Raw genomic sequence first — 17,245 nt, forward strand, 5'->3', positions numbered from 1 at the left:
ATTCTTATTACGCCAATGATCTTCGTATATTTATAATATGAAGTGTAACGATTCCAAGGTATTTGAAATGTAAAACCGAAATGTAAAAAAAAAAAAAAAAAAAAAAAAAAGTAAAATTTTATCTAAAATACTTCTTTTAATATACCTACTCATTAATCTCTAAATTCAAATTTCTAACATGAAATTTTACTTCAATATAAAACTTACCTCAAGCATAAATTCTTTTTTATCTATTAAGAAAAATATACATAGTTGGATAAGGATAAAAATGAAATAGAAAAATTAGAGAACAGTGTAATTTTTATTTTTCACAAGTACATTCAATACCTTAAAATTATTCTCTCATCATTTTTTCCTTTTGCCTGGCAAGTTTCTTTTTACTAAGTTTCTTTTTCGAAGGCTCCTCTTCTGGGCTCTTTATTACAAAATCTTCCTTTTCAGTCAAAATAACTTCAATATGACACGGTGAACTCATATAAGCTATACAAACATAAAAATTTAATTAAATCACTAAAGCTTTATAATTTTTGTTTTAGATGCAAATAATTGGAAATACTTACGGTTGATGCGACCATGAGCTCTGTATGTTCTTCTGCGTAAACAGGGAGCATGGTTTACTTGAATGTGATTAATTACAAGACGGTCAATATCTAAACCCCTAACATCAGCGTTACTCTCGGCATTCTTTAACAGCTGCAGTAGAAATTCAGCTGACTTCTTAGGCCAACGACCTGAATTTAAATATAAAAACCTTATTAACTGTAAACATTATTTTTGAATCTCACAAATATCATTTAATGAACAGGACCTCCCAATTGTAACACTCATTTATATAACTGTTATGTTACAGAGATGGCACAACTAAACACACCTATATTCTATTTTGGAGAGTAGTTTTGGAATATTTACTGAACTTTACCTTGTGTGGTACCAAACTGTTTTGCTTGAGCACACCTGCCAACACCACCGTTAAATCTACGAAATGGAACACACTCTTTGTGTTCAATTACGTTTTTCAGGTATTTCTGTGCCCTACGTAAGGGCATGTTCTTGATGGCTCGTGCTGCTTCATGCGTGTTCTGCAAAAAAATAAGTATTTTTTTTTACTGGAGATTTACATTGTATCGATTACTAGCACAATGAATTTTGTAAACACAATCAGATGTTTGAGGTTAATGTCCGAACGTACGATAATTATTTCACTTACCTTAAAGTGCACTCGTAAATTGGAACCTCGCGCTTTGCACGATTTGGTCGCATTTACTGGTTCATGCGAATAACGTCCCATTGCGTTCTGCAATTATAAAAATTCGATGACAATCATTCACACTGGCATCCCGTTAGTGTAGGTGTCGCGGCTTAACCTGTCGTCACACGTATTTGAAATTCGACAATCATCGTATATTAAATATCTACATCACACTTTTTTAACGAAATAACAACTTGAAATCACATGTTCAAAGAACACACAACGTCAGGACGATTATTAATTTGTAAACGAAGATGCAAATAGATTTGAAAATTGATGTGGGTTAAGCCATACGTACCTTTTCACAGCACAATTTTAAAGGAAAAGACGTCACGTGTGCAACTAGAAAAAGACTTCCTGTCAAATTAGAGTTGCCAACATAAAACATTACTAAGAAAAAAGGGAAGGTTATAGAGGTGGCTAGGGAAAAAATGATTAATTAAAGAAATATATATTTTAATAGTAACAAGGTATATCTAAAAAAGAAAAAAATACAAAAAATATCGAGAAAGGGTAGTGTTTTTCTGAAAAGTGCGCCATCCGCAGTTCACCAGAGTCCATAACTGCGAAAAGACCAATTTTCGTTCTTCGCGCATCTCCAGTACGCATCTTCGTTCTGATTGGCGATACTCCCAAACGAAGCGTTCCCCCACCACCTCCCAACCTGCGCGTCACAGGGTCGCAGTTATGGACTCTGGTGAACTGCGGTATACATACATTGCGTTTAGCGCCTACACAGTAGACTTCAAAGCAGATTTGCACATAGTGGTTGCTACAATAATAGAATTAACACAAGAATTTGAATCATTATAAGCTTTATAATTTCTCAAATTTTCTAAAAATTATTTCTAGAACTTATTGTTCTAACAGTTGTTATAAATCAAGAAAAAATGCATTTCACCAGTTTATTAGAATCTCAACAATCAGTACTTGATTTTTCTTGTTAACATAACACTAATTACAAATTCAATAACACTAATTTTAGAGTATATATACATGATATATATATATATATATATATATATATATAAATATATATAAATAATATATAAGAATCTTATCCAAATTTTCTCTCTAGGGACATTTAAGCAATACTGTACGTGAGTTTGTCGTTGTCCCGGGAAGATTTGTATAACCTCATCTCATTTACAAAATATTTGCAAAAAAACATGTATATTTGTGTCATTTACTGATCATCGTTATCAAACGAATGATCTTTCAAAACAAATCATACATTTTTAAATAATTTACCAAAAGGTACATTCCATCAAGAAATTTGACAGTTCGAAGCTTGACAGTTCCGCTTCAACAACACTGACCGAAAACCACCCTTTCCTTCACTTTACAACAAAATTCACAATGAGAACGATTTCAACGGCAGTGCGTGTAGTATAAATAGGAGGATAAAATATTTTCGACTGAATAAATTCTCAGTTGATCTAATTCGTAGCAGCGTCGCTAATTGTGTATTAGTGGTGATTAATTTCATATACCAAATGTCAAAAAACAAATTAAATTTAACGCTACCACCTGGCTCAATAGAACCAGTTCCAGCTGTATCACCATCACCACCAGTACCACCATTGCCCATTTACTCAGAACCACCAGTAATTCCAGAGTAATTATCTTCCTTACATCAAACTGCAAATTTTTTAGATTTGTCCTTCAATTTGGTTTCTTTTAATTGTAGCGGAGTTATGGGAAAGATGAGTATAGATGCTATTCAGGAAAGGTTGGAAGAATTAGAAATGGATGAGGAACAAAGAAAAAGACTGGAAAGCTTTCTAGGACAAAAAGAGAAAGTTGGAGAGTTGTGCGATGAAGATTTTGAGAAATTAGGTGAACTTGGTGCTGGTAATGGTGGTGTTGTTATGAAAGTTAGGCATAAAAAGTATGGACTTATAATGGCAAGAAAGGTGCAGTAGTGTTTATTTATTTTTATTTGATAGTTAATGCATTAATGTAATAATAATGATTGTAATGTTTCAGTTAATACATTTAGAAGTTAAACCTGCTATAAAGAAGCAGATAATTAGAGAACTGAAAGTTCTTCATGAATGTAATTTTGCACATATAGTTGGATTCTATGGTGCTTTTTATAGGTAATATATAAATTAATAAAACTTATTGAACTATGCTGTTATTTAACATGATATATTTTACTTTATACAGTGATGGAGAAATTAGTATATGTATGGAATACATGGATGGTGGATCGTTAGATTTAATACTGAAAAAAGCTGGCAGAATTCCAGAACCTATATTAAGCACAATTACTTCTGCTGTAAGTACTATGAAATAACTCTAAAAATCACAACTTAAACCTATGATTATAAATATCAACTTACAAGCTAAATTAATCAATACTTTGTAAACATAAACATTGGCATAATTAGTAGAAGCAAGGGTGGATTTGACTTTCTCAAAAATGTGGACAAGTCTATAAGTTCTATAATTCCATAATTTCAAAATTTCACAGTTTTAAAATTCCAGAATTTTAAACACTTGACACTTACTATACACTTTCCTAAACTACATAATCCACCCCAGAAATAAATCCTAATTTCGCCATTGTTCATAAATACGTATCATCTGTTAGTAATAAGTTTCCTGGTCTATGATTCCCCCAGGAAACTTCCTAATACAAAACCTCCTAAATTCGTCGTATATCCAAAGAAACACCCCAAGCGGTAAACTCGGCCAATACCAATAAGCACTCAAAGGCATAAACTTCAATACTTTTCCTATCCCTGGTACATACAACAGAAACCCCGTTAAAATGATTTCAAAAATCAACGAAAAATTCAAAAACCAATTATCCATTCCCTGTTCTACAATCGAATTAACTCTAGTTTTACACATGATCAAATCTATCAGTTGTGTTATAACAATGGACAAGAAATACCCAGTACGAGCTTCATTTAATAAATCCATCCTCGTATCATAAGTCCACGTCTGCCCGTAAGAATCTTGCAAATCATTAATAGATTTATTCTCCCAATCTAATCGTAGTCCTAAAAGACGATCAGGTAGAAATCCATTTAACATAAGAATCATGAAATAGGTATAAAGTCCAGCCAAAGACTGGGTCATTCCGATCTGCCCATAAGCAATAGATATTAAGCGCTTATTAACAAGTTTATCATACTGTGGATTTCTTGGCGCACGGCGCATTATATCAGACTCAGCCTTCTCGTATGCCAGTGCAATTGCTGGAAGCAAATCAGTGCCTATATCAACGCACAGAATCATCTCCAGAATGAATGGTAGAGGTATAGCAAAAATGAGACTGCTTAGCATAGGCAGCATCTCAGGTATGCTAGAAGTTAAGGTATACACAATAGACTTCTTAAGATTGTCAAATACCAGTCTACCTTCTTCTATCCCGGTCACAATTGACGCAAAATTGTCGTCCATGAGAATCATGTCTGCCGCATTTTTCGCCACGTCGGAGCCTGTTATGCCCATTGCCACACCAATATCCGCCTTTCTTAACGCTGGAGAATCATTCACCCCATCTCCGGTAACTGCCACAATTTCTCCTAATCTCTGACAGCTTTCCACTATAAGGAGCTTCTGCTGCGGAGAAGTTCTTGCAAAGACTATCTCTTCATAGTTCCTCACAATATGGTCTAACTGTGCTGCATCCATGTTTCTCAATTCAGAACCAGTTATGATTATAGCACCAGAGTCGCTCTCACTTATTTGTGAATATGACTTGTTCTGTAGTATCGCTCTTTCATATTTCGTCTCATTCCCCTCTCCAATGATGCCAACTTTCTTTGCTATTGCCATTGCCGTCACTGGATGGTCACCAGTCACCATTATCACCTTGATCCCTGCTGTGCGACACTTTCTCACTGCATCAGGCACAGCTGGCCTTGGAGGGTCTATGAGACTAATCAGTCCAGCAAACCTATAACCCATTGTTGGGAAATTGTAGGAACTAGAAGACTCGGTATAGAATTTAAAATTTGGACCGTAAATGCTCTCAGGTAGATGGAGATCGCAGTAAGCTAAAACTCGCTCTCCTAAGTATCCCAACTCTGCACAGGCTCTTCGGGATATTGTGAGATCCAGAGGAGTCATTTCTTTTGTTTCTCCATCGGTGGTTAGTATATGGGTACAGTTTTCTAGGATTACCTCTGGAGCACCTTTCATGATCATTGTATATCCATATTCATCCTTGTGAATGGATAGCTGGTATTTTGTTATGGAGTTGAAGGGAATTTCCGCGACCTTTTGGTGCACCTCTCTGAATTTTTCTGTGGGGTGTATGTGCTCGCAGAATCTGAGAATACCTGTCTCTGAAGCGTCCCCAATTACCTCTCGCTCGTCGATTGGATTCAACAAAGTGGATTCTGCGATGAACTCTGCACGCAGACAGAGAGTGGCGTTCTTGATCATTATATTGAAAGCTGGTTTCTCCGTTAACAAGTGTTTCTCAACGCCGAGCCTCTCACCTGGGGGAAAATTGTACCTCGTATGTCCAAACCATAAATTGGAGACGCTCATTTTGTTCTGAGTCAGAGTTCCAGTTTTATCCGAGCAGATAGTTGACGTAGAGCCAAGCGTCTCGACTGCTTCTAAATTTTTAATTAAACAATTATTCTCTGCCATTTTTTGGGCTGTAAGCGTTAGACTCGTGGTGACGGTAACCAATAGAACTTCAGGCACATTAGCTATTACTATACCCAACATGTACGTAAATGCTTTCAGTATATTGGGATCTAGTATTAATGATACTATAAAAAAGAACAGTCCGAATATTATGGATATGGTGGTAATTATTTGAACAAAGTGTCTAATCTCTTTGGCGATTGGTGTTTCTTCTTTCTCAAGGTGAGAGGTGAGCCCTGCAAGTCTCCCTATCATTGTCTCATCACCAGTGGCTATCACTATTGCATTGCCCTGTCCTTCCACTGCAAAGGACGAGAAGAAAGCTACATTAGAAGATTCCAAGGGATTCTCATCAGTTGGGTAGTTTGTTCGAAGCACAGGTTCGCTTTCTCCAGTGATGCTCGAGTTTTCTACTCTGAGTTCACGACATTCTATGATCCTGATGTCGGCTGGAATTTTATCTCCAAGTCTGATTTGTACTAGATCCCCTGGAACTAAATCTTCAGTTGCTATACGCATTTTCATACCCCCTCTTATTACTGTTGCAAATGTAGGTACCATTTTTTTGAACGATTCCATTATCTGGAAAATGGAAACTTGAATCAGTGAAGGGTAGATCAAGTATTTCAAATTTTAAATGTTCATATTTAGAAATATAAAAATTTGTACATTCAGAGGTATAGAAATTTGAAATTTTCAAATAGTTAAGAAATGAACTACCCGGTGCACTGCCCCCTTGCCCCTTTCACTGCCTTAAACAGTCAAATTGATTTTACACAGATCGTTGTAATATACTTACTTTTGTATTTTTACTTTCTTGTACGTAAGCACATATTCCTGAGATCAAACATATCAGTGTAATAATAACTCCTAACCATTCGATCCCACCACCTGTGCCTTCGAGTCCCATACTAAGTCCATATAAAATATAACACAATAATGCACAACCCCATAAGAGGCCGGCGAATCCGTGAAACATACATTTCATAAATTTTATATATTCTGGCGTTACTTTCGGCGGGGTCAAAGAGTTCGGTCCCACTCGATGGAGAACATTATTTGCTTCCTCTTGTGTCAAACCATTGACAATATCTGTGTTTAATTTTTCACACAATTGTTCCAAGGGAATCATGTGATCTTTGGTACTCAGTTCTTGGTGCAGATCCTCTATTTCTTCTTCAGTAAGCTTTTTCTTGAATATTGGAGTAGAGCTCGCTTGTCTCATTATTCTACTTGATCGTTGCATTACATTTAAATTTAGATAAACGGAGTATGAGTTAAGAATATTTTTCACGACGCTTTTGGAAATCGATCATCTTTAAAATTCAATTTTTTTTTATGGCTGAAGTCATGACCTACTTGTGCAGGAAGATTTTAAGTTTATGTAATTCTTCTTTTTTTTTTTAATTATAACGAATAGATTCATCACGAATAGTATATATGTACATAATATGCTTAAATATATATTTTAAATTTTGTATACAATTATAATGACATCGTTTCAGGTCAAAATAGCCCAGTTAAATGATGCATATTGGCGTTTTTTATAGGTCTTGAAAGGTCTGAGTTATTTACGAGACAAGCACGCAATTATGCACCGAGATGTAAAACCTAGCAATATTCTGGTAAATAGTGCTGGAGAAATAAAAATTTGCGATTTCGGTGTTTCTGGACAATTAATTGATTCCATGGCTAATTCGTTTGTTGGAACAAGGAGTTATATGTCTGTAAGCGATTACCAGAGTAAATATGATTATTACAGTAGCGCAACCATAATTGTACAATAGAGAGTGTTACAAAAATTTGTTCATATCAGATTCTCCCTGTTCATAGCTCCCTTCTCTGTTGCGCTACTGGATTATGAGTTTAGATTATTACAGAGTTTGTGTATGTTAATTTATTTGCAGCCGGAGAGGCTCCAGGGTACACATTACTCAGTCCAAAGTGATATCTGGTCCTTAGGATTATCACTTGTAGAAATGGCCATTGGAATGTATCCAATTCCACCACCAGACGAGAAAACTTTAACTACAATATTTAGCACGCCCCCAGGTCAACTACCAGATACCGCTGCTACGAATCACGCTTCTACTCCAACTACACAATCACCTGGCCACAGTTAGTTTCATTTCTTTTATATTCCTATTTTAATTCGGCCAAATATTTTTTCATTTATATACTTTAGATACCGGTAGTCCGAGACCGATGGCTATATTCGAATTGTTGGATTACATTGTAAACGAACCACCTCCAAAATTGCCCTCTGGAATCTTCAGCGATGCTTTTACAGATTTCGTTGATCGTTGTTTGAAGAAGAATCCTGCTGAAAGGGCAGACCTAAAAACACTAATGGTATGTCATTTAATTGTGTGGTCATTTTCTATTTAAATTAATTATGGTTCTTGGTCCTTAGAATCATGAATGGATAAAGAAAGCTGAATCCGAAAACGTGGACATCGCTGGATGGGTATGTCGCACAATGGATTTGCAACCCACTACTCCAACCCGTTTAGCTAACGTACAATCCTGAATAAATGTCACTCTTACATACTTGACTACCTATATACGCGTTCAGTACTCTTAAATGGAGTTTTAGGTTCTTTTTGTTTAATTCATATAAACAGTGGCGTTTGTGAATTTTTTCTTTTATATTATAACGATCCAGAAATTGAAGTCTATCGCGATTTTAAAAACAGACTTATTGCCATTAGTTTTTTTATGTATCGTTGCTCAATTTGTTAAGCTTTGAGCAATAGCATTTATTAAAGTAGACTTTGATATACGTATCAAAAATTTATTTTTTCTTTTTTAAGATGCAAGATGTTAGTTTTTAATTATACCTTTATATATTATATTATGTTCTTTAAATGATTATCAAATTTAAGGCATTAAATTATATTGTGGTCTGGTTTTGAAGTCGCGGGTAATAATCATGTAAGACTTAATAATTTTTATATGGTACAGTGTCGAGTACGGAGGCCTTCTAGAAGAATTCAAATTCAGAATTTTAACGTTTTTAAAATCCCGAGCTTTAAGTTTCAAAAAGGTAAAGTTTCTGAAAATATTAAATAAAATTTTCCCGGGTAAATTTTTATCCACGAACGACGGGACCTTCTTCCTCTATATCACCATTTTCCCTCGGGAGGTCTTCATCCTCGGCGCTATACACACCATAATAGAAAATCCAGAGATCTATATATATTGACATATTTGCATGAAATACGTCACTGTGCTTAAATTTTATTTCATTTTATACACGTTTTGTATTCTTATCTTATGATTTTGTTGAAAGTATGTAAGATAAAGAATTTATCCATATAAGTTCAACATTATTGTACACTCATGGGCAAATTGTGTTCCCTATAATGATAACTAGGATCCATAAATAGGCATCGGATTTATAAGAACATAATTTGATGAAGCAAGCGAAGTGTTGGCTAGTGATCAAGTTTACTAGTATAACATTTGTACCTGACATTCGTAGAACACTATACACATTGAAAAAAGACTTTCGTTCTATCATTGCTATTTTCTACTAAATCAATCAGCGGTCAAGCATGATTTAAAGTCACTGTCGAATGAAATAGTATTTTAAACAGCAAACACAAGTATTTGAAATATAATTACAATAAAGTATTATTTATAAGGATTACATCACCAGAAATGTTCTTTATTGTAATTAATTCTGAAATACTATTTTATTATGCGTTAATGTAAAATGAATGTATAGTAAAATACTACACAAATTTTTGTTAAGTATTTCTTTATTTCTGACAACATATACATCATATTGTAAACATTACAGTTTGTAGGTGCAATTGACAAGATAATTTTTGATGCGAGTCCATGTGTTCACACAATAATGAATAATATACAATTGTATGTATTGTATAGCTGTGCATTGAGTCTTTCTTGTGCAATTTTTGTGAGACATATTTGAAAGATCAGCCACCTGTTTGGCTACTTTCTTATTTACACATATATTTCAGTAATTAAGAATAATTAGAAGATGTTAATAATTTAATTACAACTGTGAGTAAAAGAAATAGGTATTAAGGTTTAAATTTGATGAACCTTTATTCAAAAAAATATTCAATCAAAATGTTATAAATATTATAAGATACTATAAATGGTAGAAATTCATAATTTTGATTAGCAGTGATTTTTCTTTTTTAGACAGATGGTAAGAATTTGGTCCATATCTGTAGATCATAGATAGATGTGTAATATTGTACAATCTAATATACATAGTTGCTTATCATTGTAATATGCTGATTAAAAGATTGGTGTAATTAGGATGTTCTTTTGGGGTGGACCAAGTCCTTTAGATTTGCTGCCAGTATCAAGTGTTTAAATATTGTTTATTATAATGTTAATTTTTTTTTAAGGGGGGCGTGCTGACCTTGACCTCTACCTAGTTACGCCAATGAATAAAACAATGTCTATATGTACATAGAATAATACTAGTGTAAGCATTCTTATTCCGTTGTACGCAAACGTCACTTTTCTTCTATCAAAAAATATCACAATAGAATAATTAATTGGAAAGATTCATTAAACCATTATAGATGTAGTAAATATTTCTTCAGATTATATTTATGTTTGCTTAGTCACTACTTTTTTTACATAAGCGAATATGATTGTTAGCCTTTTCCGATTTGGCTTAAAATATATCGGAGTGTACTATGAGCGCATTGTGATGTTTACAAGCACAGTAAGGACATTCATGTGCCTACGCGTAAGACGCCCAAGAACTGACCTTTCGTATTAAATGTATTTATGTCTGACAATGACTTTCATGATATATTGTAAACAGAGACAAGTTTCAATAGTTAAGTTCTGTTAAGAAGATAAAAAGAAAAAAAGAAAAATGTAAGATACAATTTTACTCACTAAGCAGTGAATCTTAAAGGAATAATTACTTCTGGCACTTATTAAAAAATATGTCAATATTCCTTGTTGCAAATTTCTGCATAATTGCTGTTGTATTGATTCACTGTCTAAATGTTGTAACTATTTAACAAATAAATTTATCCCACATTATGGGTTTCAGTCTTACATCTGGGCACTTATTTTTTAACAATATATTCAGCGTCTTAATCACGGGCACCCAATACAACTCGCGAGTACTCGGGTATCCAATGGACAATTTCGTGTACACATGCTTTTTTTCTTTTTTAAGGTAAAATATTAATTTGAAAGTTGCTAATAAAATTTTTATATTATGTTTTATTGAGGTACAAATGGTGTACAAAATCTTTTACGCCTAAAAAGATTTACATTAACTACTTGCAAAAATGGAGATACTTTATCAAACTTACAAATATTTACAGAAGTTCCGCCAACAAATATTTTCAAAAGTATATTGTTAGTTCGGCTAATTGTAATTGTAGCAGCTTTGTTTAAAGTTATATTTGTAATACCACGGCATTCTGATAGATCCAGTAGTTCTAACTGAGGTGCCGATCCAATAAGGTCGGTCACTGTTTTATCCGTAAATTGGCAGCAACGACATTCGAATCTTTTTAAATTATTCATGTCAGGGAAATTCATGTCTGTTATTCTTTGCAGATCATTAATTATCAGGACTTCTAGCTTTGGTAATGTTGCTATAGCTGCTATACCAACATTTTTAACGAAGAAACATTCTGCAACATGCAAGACATTATGTGTAGTATTGAACATCATGCTCGGTACTATACAAATAAATTACTGTAAAGGAATATTTAACTCACCGGAAATATCTACATAAGTAAGTCGTAGACACTTCAATGCCAAATTAGTTAGAAGTTCATCCATAACAGCAATATTCATACTAATTTTTAAAACTTCAAGATTACTTAATTGCGTTATATGTAACATATCATCTGATTGTATCAAATATGAAACATTAGAAAGTTCTAATGTTTTCAAATTAACACAATGTGTACCGATAGTCTGGATGACGTTCCCAGATATGTCAACACATTTGCTTATCGTAAGAGATTTCAAATTCTGTAACTTTGCAATTGCCTGAAAAAATTATTAGAATCATTAAAGAAAATAAAACACAATAAATTTTATTGTATTTTATTTTCTTGCATCCTACAATTAGACAAATTTATAAATTTCAAAATTCGGAAAATTTAAATTTTCTGTCCTTCACTGCATTAAAATATTTTTAATTTACCTGCGACAATAAATGTCTCTGAAGACATGTACAACATTCCAAAACAATTTCTTCCATTGTATCTAATGGCAAATACCCTAAACATTTCCCACATATTTTACCAAAGGCTACTTTGAAATAACGTAATTTTGGATTCACTTCAAACAACTTTTGTAAATCCATATCACAGATGTGCGTAGTAGAACCAAGACTAAATCTTGTGATATCACGACAATTATTTGTCAGGGAATTTATACCGGATGCAGAAACAGTTAAATCAGTAACATCAATTCTCTGCAAATTTGGACATAATTTCCCAACAATGGTTAATGTACTTTGATTTAATTGACAAGGGAATTGTGATAGATTTATTTCAGTCAAAAATCGACCACATCGTAATAATACTTTGCGAAGGATTCCAGTATTAATTTCTTTTCGTTTTGTGTTAGGAAAAAAACCCCAAGTCGAACATGATAAATCTAATCTCTTCACACTGCGCCAAGATTCTTGACTCAATGCCCTCCATCTTTTGCACACTATAATTAAAGAAATTAGTAAGAATAATGTAATAAATTCGTTTATGATATTGTAATATTTTCTGGATTAAACAAATAAATAAATATTCTTACCTCTTTCTATTCTAATTCTATCTACAATTGGCAGCTGAAGAAAGATGTGCATCAAACAATCATCATTCAATGTTTGAATACTAATATCTGTAATGTCATTTTGCAAATAATCTTGATTACATTGTTCGTCTGCCTGTTTTTTGTCAGCTTTGTATTTGTCTTTTGTATTGTAATATTGATTTTCTATGTTATCCGGTTGATGCCAGGAATCAGCTGGTACCACTCTTAAATTTCTGTTGTGTAATTTTATTCTCTCCTCGTATCGAGCTCTATAAATTATAAACTATACAAATTTGGAAATTCAGATTTCAAAGTCGAAATTTCCAAATTTTAACGTTTTAAAATTAGCGTTACGATTCTATGATATATAATTTCATCTTCATTTACCTTATAGCTGCCTCCACACTGTTAAATGTCAGAAATGCATAGTTACACGATTTTCCTTGGTTTCCCTGATTTCTTTGTAAATAACAATTCTCAACATCTCCATATTCAGAAAATAGTTTGATGAGGTCTTTGTAAGTTGTCTGAGATAAAACATTGTATTATTATATACATTTACTCACAATGCATTTCAATTCTTCCCAAATATCTTTAAATGATTGAGGAAGATTTTTTATTATATACTAATACACATTGTGTTGCTTATAAATAAGCAATTTTTGTATTTATTTCCCATCTTTATGATTTTACTTTATGTAACTTTTATATATGAAAATATACATATACAAACCCTTTCTGCCAAATTGCTGATAAATAATTTTCTAATTGGCACACCATCTTCGGTTACGGGTAAAAGATCCACAGTAAACGCAGTATCTATAATACAGGAATAAATGATAAATAAAATAGAAATTAACCAAACAATGTGACATAGTCATTACCTTCAAGAAGAGAACATTGGTGTAAATTGTCAAAAAAATCTTCGTCCGTGTAATCAGTCATTTTTATGTTTAACAGTTTGTTATCTTTTGAATTTTATATTTCTTATTGAGTTTTTGCTTTACTTTCTTGAAATCCATAGCATGATGAGTAAAGGTGTATTATTGTTGGTATGTATCGTTTATAGTAAATGTCACGACAGAAAAATGCTGACGAATGAACGTGTTTTTGTTCGTTCCACACTGGTTGGTTTTGATTGGTTCTAATAATTCCGTACCCAAAAACAACGCGCATGCGTCATTTGGTACAAGTGACATAAGCGAATGCATGCTTTTGCAGACCGCTAGCAATAGTTTATTCTTCTTCATGGTCCTCGGCCCTCCCTTCGCGGGTATTCATTCTTTTGCCTTTGTGGGCCTCACGAAGCAAAACCCTATATCTCTTACATTCCTGCAGCCCTTACATCCCTGCATCCCTTACATCCCTGCATTCCTTACATCCCTACATCCCTGCATCCCTTACATCCCTGCATCCCTTACATCCCCGCATCCCTTACATCCCCGCATTCCTTACATCCCGGCATCCCTTACATCCCGGCATCCCTTACATCCATGCACCCCTTACACCCCTGCATCCCTTACAACCCTGCACCCCTTACACCCCTGCAACCCTTAATTTTCGACGTCGAATCAGCGCCATCTGGTTTTTGAAAAAGGAACTAAATCACGCAGAGATTTTGGCCCTCTAGCGGCAAAAATGTGAACTAAATTTTCGATGTCGAATCAGCGCCATCTGGTTTTTGAAAAAGGAACTAAATCACGCAGAGATTTTGGCCCTCTAGCGGCAAAAATGTGAACTAAATTTTCGATGTCGAATCAGCGCCATCTGGTTTTTGAAAAAGGAACTAAATCACGCAGAGATTTTGGCCCTCTAGCGGCAAAAATGTGAACTAAATTTTCGATGTCGAATCAGCGCCATCTGGTTTTTGAAAAAGGAACTAAATCACGCAGAGATTTTGGCCCTCTAGCGGCAAAAATGTGAACTAAATTTTCGATGTCGAATCAGCGCCATCTGGTTTTTGAAAAAGGAACTAAATCACGCAGAGATTTTGGCCCTCTAGCGGCAAAAATGTGAACTAAATTTTCGATGTCGAATCAGCGCCATCTGGTTTTTGAAAAAGGAACTAAATCACGCAGAGATTTTGGCCCTCTAGCGGCAAAAATGTGAACTAAATTTTCGACGTCGAATCAGCGCCATCTGGTTTTTGAAAAAGGAACTAAATCACGCAGAGATTTTGGCCCTCTAGCGGCAAAAATGTGAACTAAAATTGCGATGTCGAATCAGCGCCCTCTGGTTGTGAAAAAAGGAACTAAATTCATCACGTTTTTCGATCTCTGTTGAGGTATATAGGAGATGGAAGGATGTATGGGAGATGCAGGAATATAAGAAAGTAACAAATATAATGTAAACATAAGGTTTTATTTTACTGAAACCTTAATACATACAAAGAGCAGTATTTAATATGTATAAATAGTTTTATGACTAACTTAAAATGGTTCTCGACTTAACAGGATTTGATTTGTTTACAAATTTAAATTCATAAATAAATAATTAATAAATTAGTGCACTATTATTTACAAGTAATAAGAATAATAGTAATAAATGCCGATGAAAAATTAAATCTAGCTTGTTCAGAAAGAACAATTAATTTAAAAATAATAAAGTTCTAATAGAATAATATAATAAATTAACAATATAATCCTCAAAACTATTGGATCTTCTAATAATACGGAAAACAAGTGAAAATAATTGTCTATAAAACATTATTAATTAATGTAACTTCTACATGTACATACTGATTCGCAAATTATGACAAATAACGGTACAGAAAAAAACTTGGTAAAGGCCTCATTGTGAATCAATTTTAGGGCGCAGCAGTGATGAATGCAAATGCATGATTTAAATGGATTACACTTATTGATATTCTCCTTACATTTCAGCCAGTCTGTCATAACTGGAATTGGCGCGAAAAGAGTACAATTAGTGCGCGAAATTTAAATGCGTTGCAAGTCATACTTCATTTAGATACAAAAAACACAAAACCAAACAGAACTAATTTTCAGATATTAATTCTGTTTACGCATTGAATAATAAAATAAGATAATACATAATATTAGAGAAAACTGATCTTTATATAAATTTATGTGTAATGTACTTGAATTAGGTGCTAATATGCAGAATCATTAAAATAAATCTGGTACAAGATCATCATCGCCGTAATCACTGTAATCGTCTGCTCCAGGTGGTACAAATATTCCCCCAAGTACATCGGAAAGATTTTCGCCGAGGCCCATCGTCGAAGCGATTCCGAATACGAGCCTCATCATAAGTATTCTCATAAAGTTAACCACATTAGTCTCTTTGCTTTGCAGAGAGACTTGTGTTGTTTTCTTTGCCCGGCTCTCAACGCATTGAATCTGCCGAGAGAATTCTTTTCTTTGAATCATATTTCAATATCAAGATAACTTGTAATGTGTATTCAAAATAAAAACTTAGATGTTATTTTATCTGTTATTTTACTCAGTCGGTACTTACGCCAAGACAAGCAAGAAGAATTACCATGAGGGCGAGCGTAACTCTCATGTTGCACTTCCGACACGTTAATCACTTCCGTCGAATACTTTTTCGATTGTCGATGAATTAATTCTTCGTTTGCATAGATGTAAACTGCCTCGACTGAACCCGAAGAGCGAGCAATGAGAACTGAACGAATCGCCTTTTAGGCGGGAGAAACTCGTACCGTTCTTATTCTAGTTTCAAAGTTCGTCATCGATAGAGCACGATCGAGCAGGTGAACGATGGGGACAAAGCGAAATAAGTGGTAGTAACCATGATCACAGAACCGAAGTTATTCTACGGTAACGGTACACGACAAAAAAAGGCATTCAGGCCATCTCTTCGGGTTATGTGATACGTGCTCGGCCGGTACGTAGTCACGCTAGCGGAGGATCTCTATTGGAATTGAGTGCGTGAAAATGGAATTGTTTTGTGAAAGTGTCAATAAGTGACGGGGTTTGAGTATATTTCTAATAGTTAATGAATACTGTAAACAAGATAAACGGTACTTGCTAGTATACTCAGGCGTAGAAGAAGTACATTCAAATCTTTCAAGTAATAGATTTCAAGTATTATAGCAAATAGTGATGCCCCTTTCCCTAGGGAAACCTCCATACTCGAGTGTAATCGTGTGCAATCATGTCGCACCCTTTTTTACTATCAACATAATTATTATTAAAACCTGATCGCTTTCCTTGTTAATTTTGCAAAGAAAAAGTAGAGTTTTAATAGTTGGAAAAAAGAATAACAAAGACACTTTGTAAATTTTTAGTAAAATGTATGAGAAAACGGATTTTCTAAAGAAGGTTGAGTACTTACGTATGCATCATTTACAGGTAATTTTGAAGGTACTTAGCCTGAATTGTCTATTTGATGACTTTGTTCCGATTATTATGAAAAAATGAACTTTCACGATAAATGCAAGAATATGTTAAATGTAGTCAAGAAATTATAATGAATTACGGATAATAATGCTGATACAGATCGTTGCTTGCCAAACATGCGAGACCGAAAATAATAAGCTTATCGTTAATATTAAGAATATGTACTGTAATCTATATGCTTAATACAATATATTGTATTAAAAATGTGAAATAAATA

At 33.9% G+C, this 17,245-nt stretch overlaps 5 protein-coding genes across 6 annotated transcripts; 1 reads left to right on the forward strand and 4 right to left on the reverse strand.

Annotated features, from left to right (window-relative positions):
* Positions 1–282: 282 nt before the first annotated feature.
* On the reverse strand, positions 283–1,610 carry LOC114879604 (60S ribosomal protein L17). Its single transcript, XM_029194666.2, has 5 exons — positions 1,548–1,610; positions 1,208–1,294; positions 920–1,079; positions 561–731; positions 283–480 (listed from the first exon to the last, which is right to left on the reverse strand). Exons 2-5 carry the CDS (start codon positions 1,286–1,288, stop codon positions 335–337), a joined length of 558 nt encoding a protein of 185 aa, XP_029050499.1. The 5' UTR covers positions 1,289–1,294; positions 1,548–1,610; the 3' UTR covers positions 283–334.
* Positions 1,611–2,544: 934 nt separating this feature from the next.
* On the forward strand, positions 2,545–10,929 carry LOC114879602 (dual specificity mitogen-activated protein kinase kinase dSOR1). The gene is made up of 8 exons (XM_029194664.2): positions 2,545–2,867; positions 2,940–3,165; positions 3,239–3,351; positions 3,422–3,533; positions 7,420–7,596; positions 7,777–7,987; positions 8,055–8,221; positions 8,283–10,929. Exons 1-8 carry the CDS (start codon positions 2,746–2,748, stop codon positions 8,397–8,399), a joined length of 1,245 nt encoding a protein of 414 aa, XP_029050497.1. The 5' UTR covers positions 2,545–2,745; the 3' UTR covers positions 8,400–10,929.
* On the reverse strand, positions 3,545–7,409 carry LOC114879608 (sodium/potassium-transporting ATPase subunit alpha-like). The gene is made up of 2 exons (XM_029194668.2): positions 6,669–7,409; positions 3,545–6,451 (listed from the first exon to the last, which is right to left on the reverse strand). Exons 1-2 carry the CDS (start codon positions 7,113–7,115, stop codon positions 3,845–3,847), a joined length of 3,054 nt encoding a protein of 1,017 aa, XP_029050501.2. The 5' UTR covers positions 7,116–7,409; the 3' UTR covers positions 3,545–3,844.
* A 149-nt stretch (positions 10,930–11,078) lies between the features above and the next one.
* LOC114879600 (F-box/LRR-repeat protein 20-like) lies at positions 11,079–13,789 on the reverse strand. Its single transcript, XM_029194662.2, has 7 exons — positions 13,531–13,789; positions 13,380–13,465; positions 13,034–13,173; positions 12,647–12,915; positions 12,039–12,553; positions 11,605–11,881; positions 11,079–11,517 (listed from the first exon to the last, which is right to left on the reverse strand). Exons 1-7 carry the CDS (start codon positions 13,589–13,591, stop codon positions 11,099–11,101), a joined length of 1,767 nt encoding a protein of 588 aa, XP_029050495.1. The 5' UTR covers positions 13,592–13,789; the 3' UTR covers positions 11,079–11,098.
* A 1,523-nt stretch (positions 13,790–15,312) lies between these two features.
* Positions 15,313–17,172, reverse strand: LOC114879593. Of its 2 annotated transcripts, XM_029194645.2 has the most exons (3): positions 16,124–17,172; positions 15,744–16,005; positions 15,313–15,542 (listed from the first exon to the last, which is right to left on the reverse strand). In XM_029194645.2, exons 1-2 carry the CDS (start codon positions 16,169–16,171, stop codon positions 15,772–15,774), a joined length of 282 nt encoding a protein of 93 aa, XP_029050478.1. In that variant the 5' UTR covers positions 16,172–17,172; the 3' UTR covers positions 15,313–15,542; positions 15,744–15,771. The 2 variants fall into 2 exon arrangements, with proteins under 2 accessions (XP_029050478.1, XP_029050477.1); XM_029194644.2 differs by having other exon boundaries at positions 15,313–16,005.
* Between the last annotated feature and the right edge of the window lie 73 nt (positions 17,173–17,245).

Source organism: Osmia bicornis, chromosome 3 (genome assembly GCF_907164935.1).
Source record: "Osmia bicornis bicornis chromosome 3, iOsmBic2.1, whole genome shotgun sequence".
Taxonomy (NCBI): domain Eukaryota; kingdom Metazoa; phylum Arthropoda; class Insecta; order Hymenoptera; family Megachilidae; genus Osmia; species Osmia bicornis.

Bases quoted from the DNA above. Each gene is read 5' to 3' on its own strand.
- LOC114879604 (XM_029194666.2), bottom strand. From the start codon at position 1,288: ATGGGACGTTATTCGCATGAACCAGTAAATGCGACCAAATCGTGCAAA. The intron at 1,080-1,207 runs GTAAGTGAAATA...ATTTTTTTGCAG, and splicing joins ATTTACGAGTGCACTTTAAG to AACACGCATGAAGCAGCACG. The intron at 732-919 runs GTAAAGTTCAGT...ATTTAAATTCAG, and splicing joins ACAGTTTGGTACCACACAAG to GTCGTTGGCCTAAGAAGTCA.
- LOC114879602 (XM_029194664.2), top strand. From the start codon at position 2,746: ATGTCAAAAAACAAATTAAATTTAACGCTACCACCTGGCTCAATAGAA. The intron at 3,534-7,419 runs GTAAGTACTATG...CGTTTTTTATAG, and splicing joins TAAGCACAATTACTTCTGCT to GTCTTGAAAGGTCTGAGTTA. The intron at 7,597-7,776 runs GTAAGCGATTAC...ATTTATTTGCAG, and splicing joins GAACAAGGAGTTATATGTCT to CCGGAGAGGCTCCAGGGTAC.
- LOC114879608 (XM_029194668.2), bottom strand. From the start codon at position 7,115: ATGCAACGATCAAGTAGAATAATGAGACAAGCGAGCTCTACTCCAATA. The intron at 6,452-6,668 runs GTAAGTATATTA...TCCATTTTCCAG, and splicing joins AAGAAAGTAAAAATACAAAA to ATAATGGAATCGTTCAAAAA.
- LOC114879600 (XM_029194662.2), bottom strand. From the start codon at position 13,591: ATGACTGATTACACGGACGAAGATTTTTTTGACAATTTACACCAATGT. The intron at 11,882-12,038 runs GTAAATTAAAAA...TAATTTTTTCAG, and splicing joins AGAGACATTTATTGTCGCAG to GCAATTGCAAAGTTACAGAA. The intron at 11,518-11,604 runs GTGAGTTAAATA...TGCATGTTGCAG, and splicing joins TACTTATGTAGATATTTCCG to AATGTTTCTTCGTTAAAAAT.
- LOC114879593 (XM_029194645.2), bottom strand. From the start codon at position 16,171: ATGAGAGTTACGCTCGCCCTCATGGTAATTCTTCTTGCTTGTCTTGGC. The intron at 16,006-16,123 runs GTAAGTACCGAC...TTCTCTCGGCAG, and splicing joins TTCTTCTTGCTTGTCTTGGC to ATTCAATGCGTTGAGAGCCG.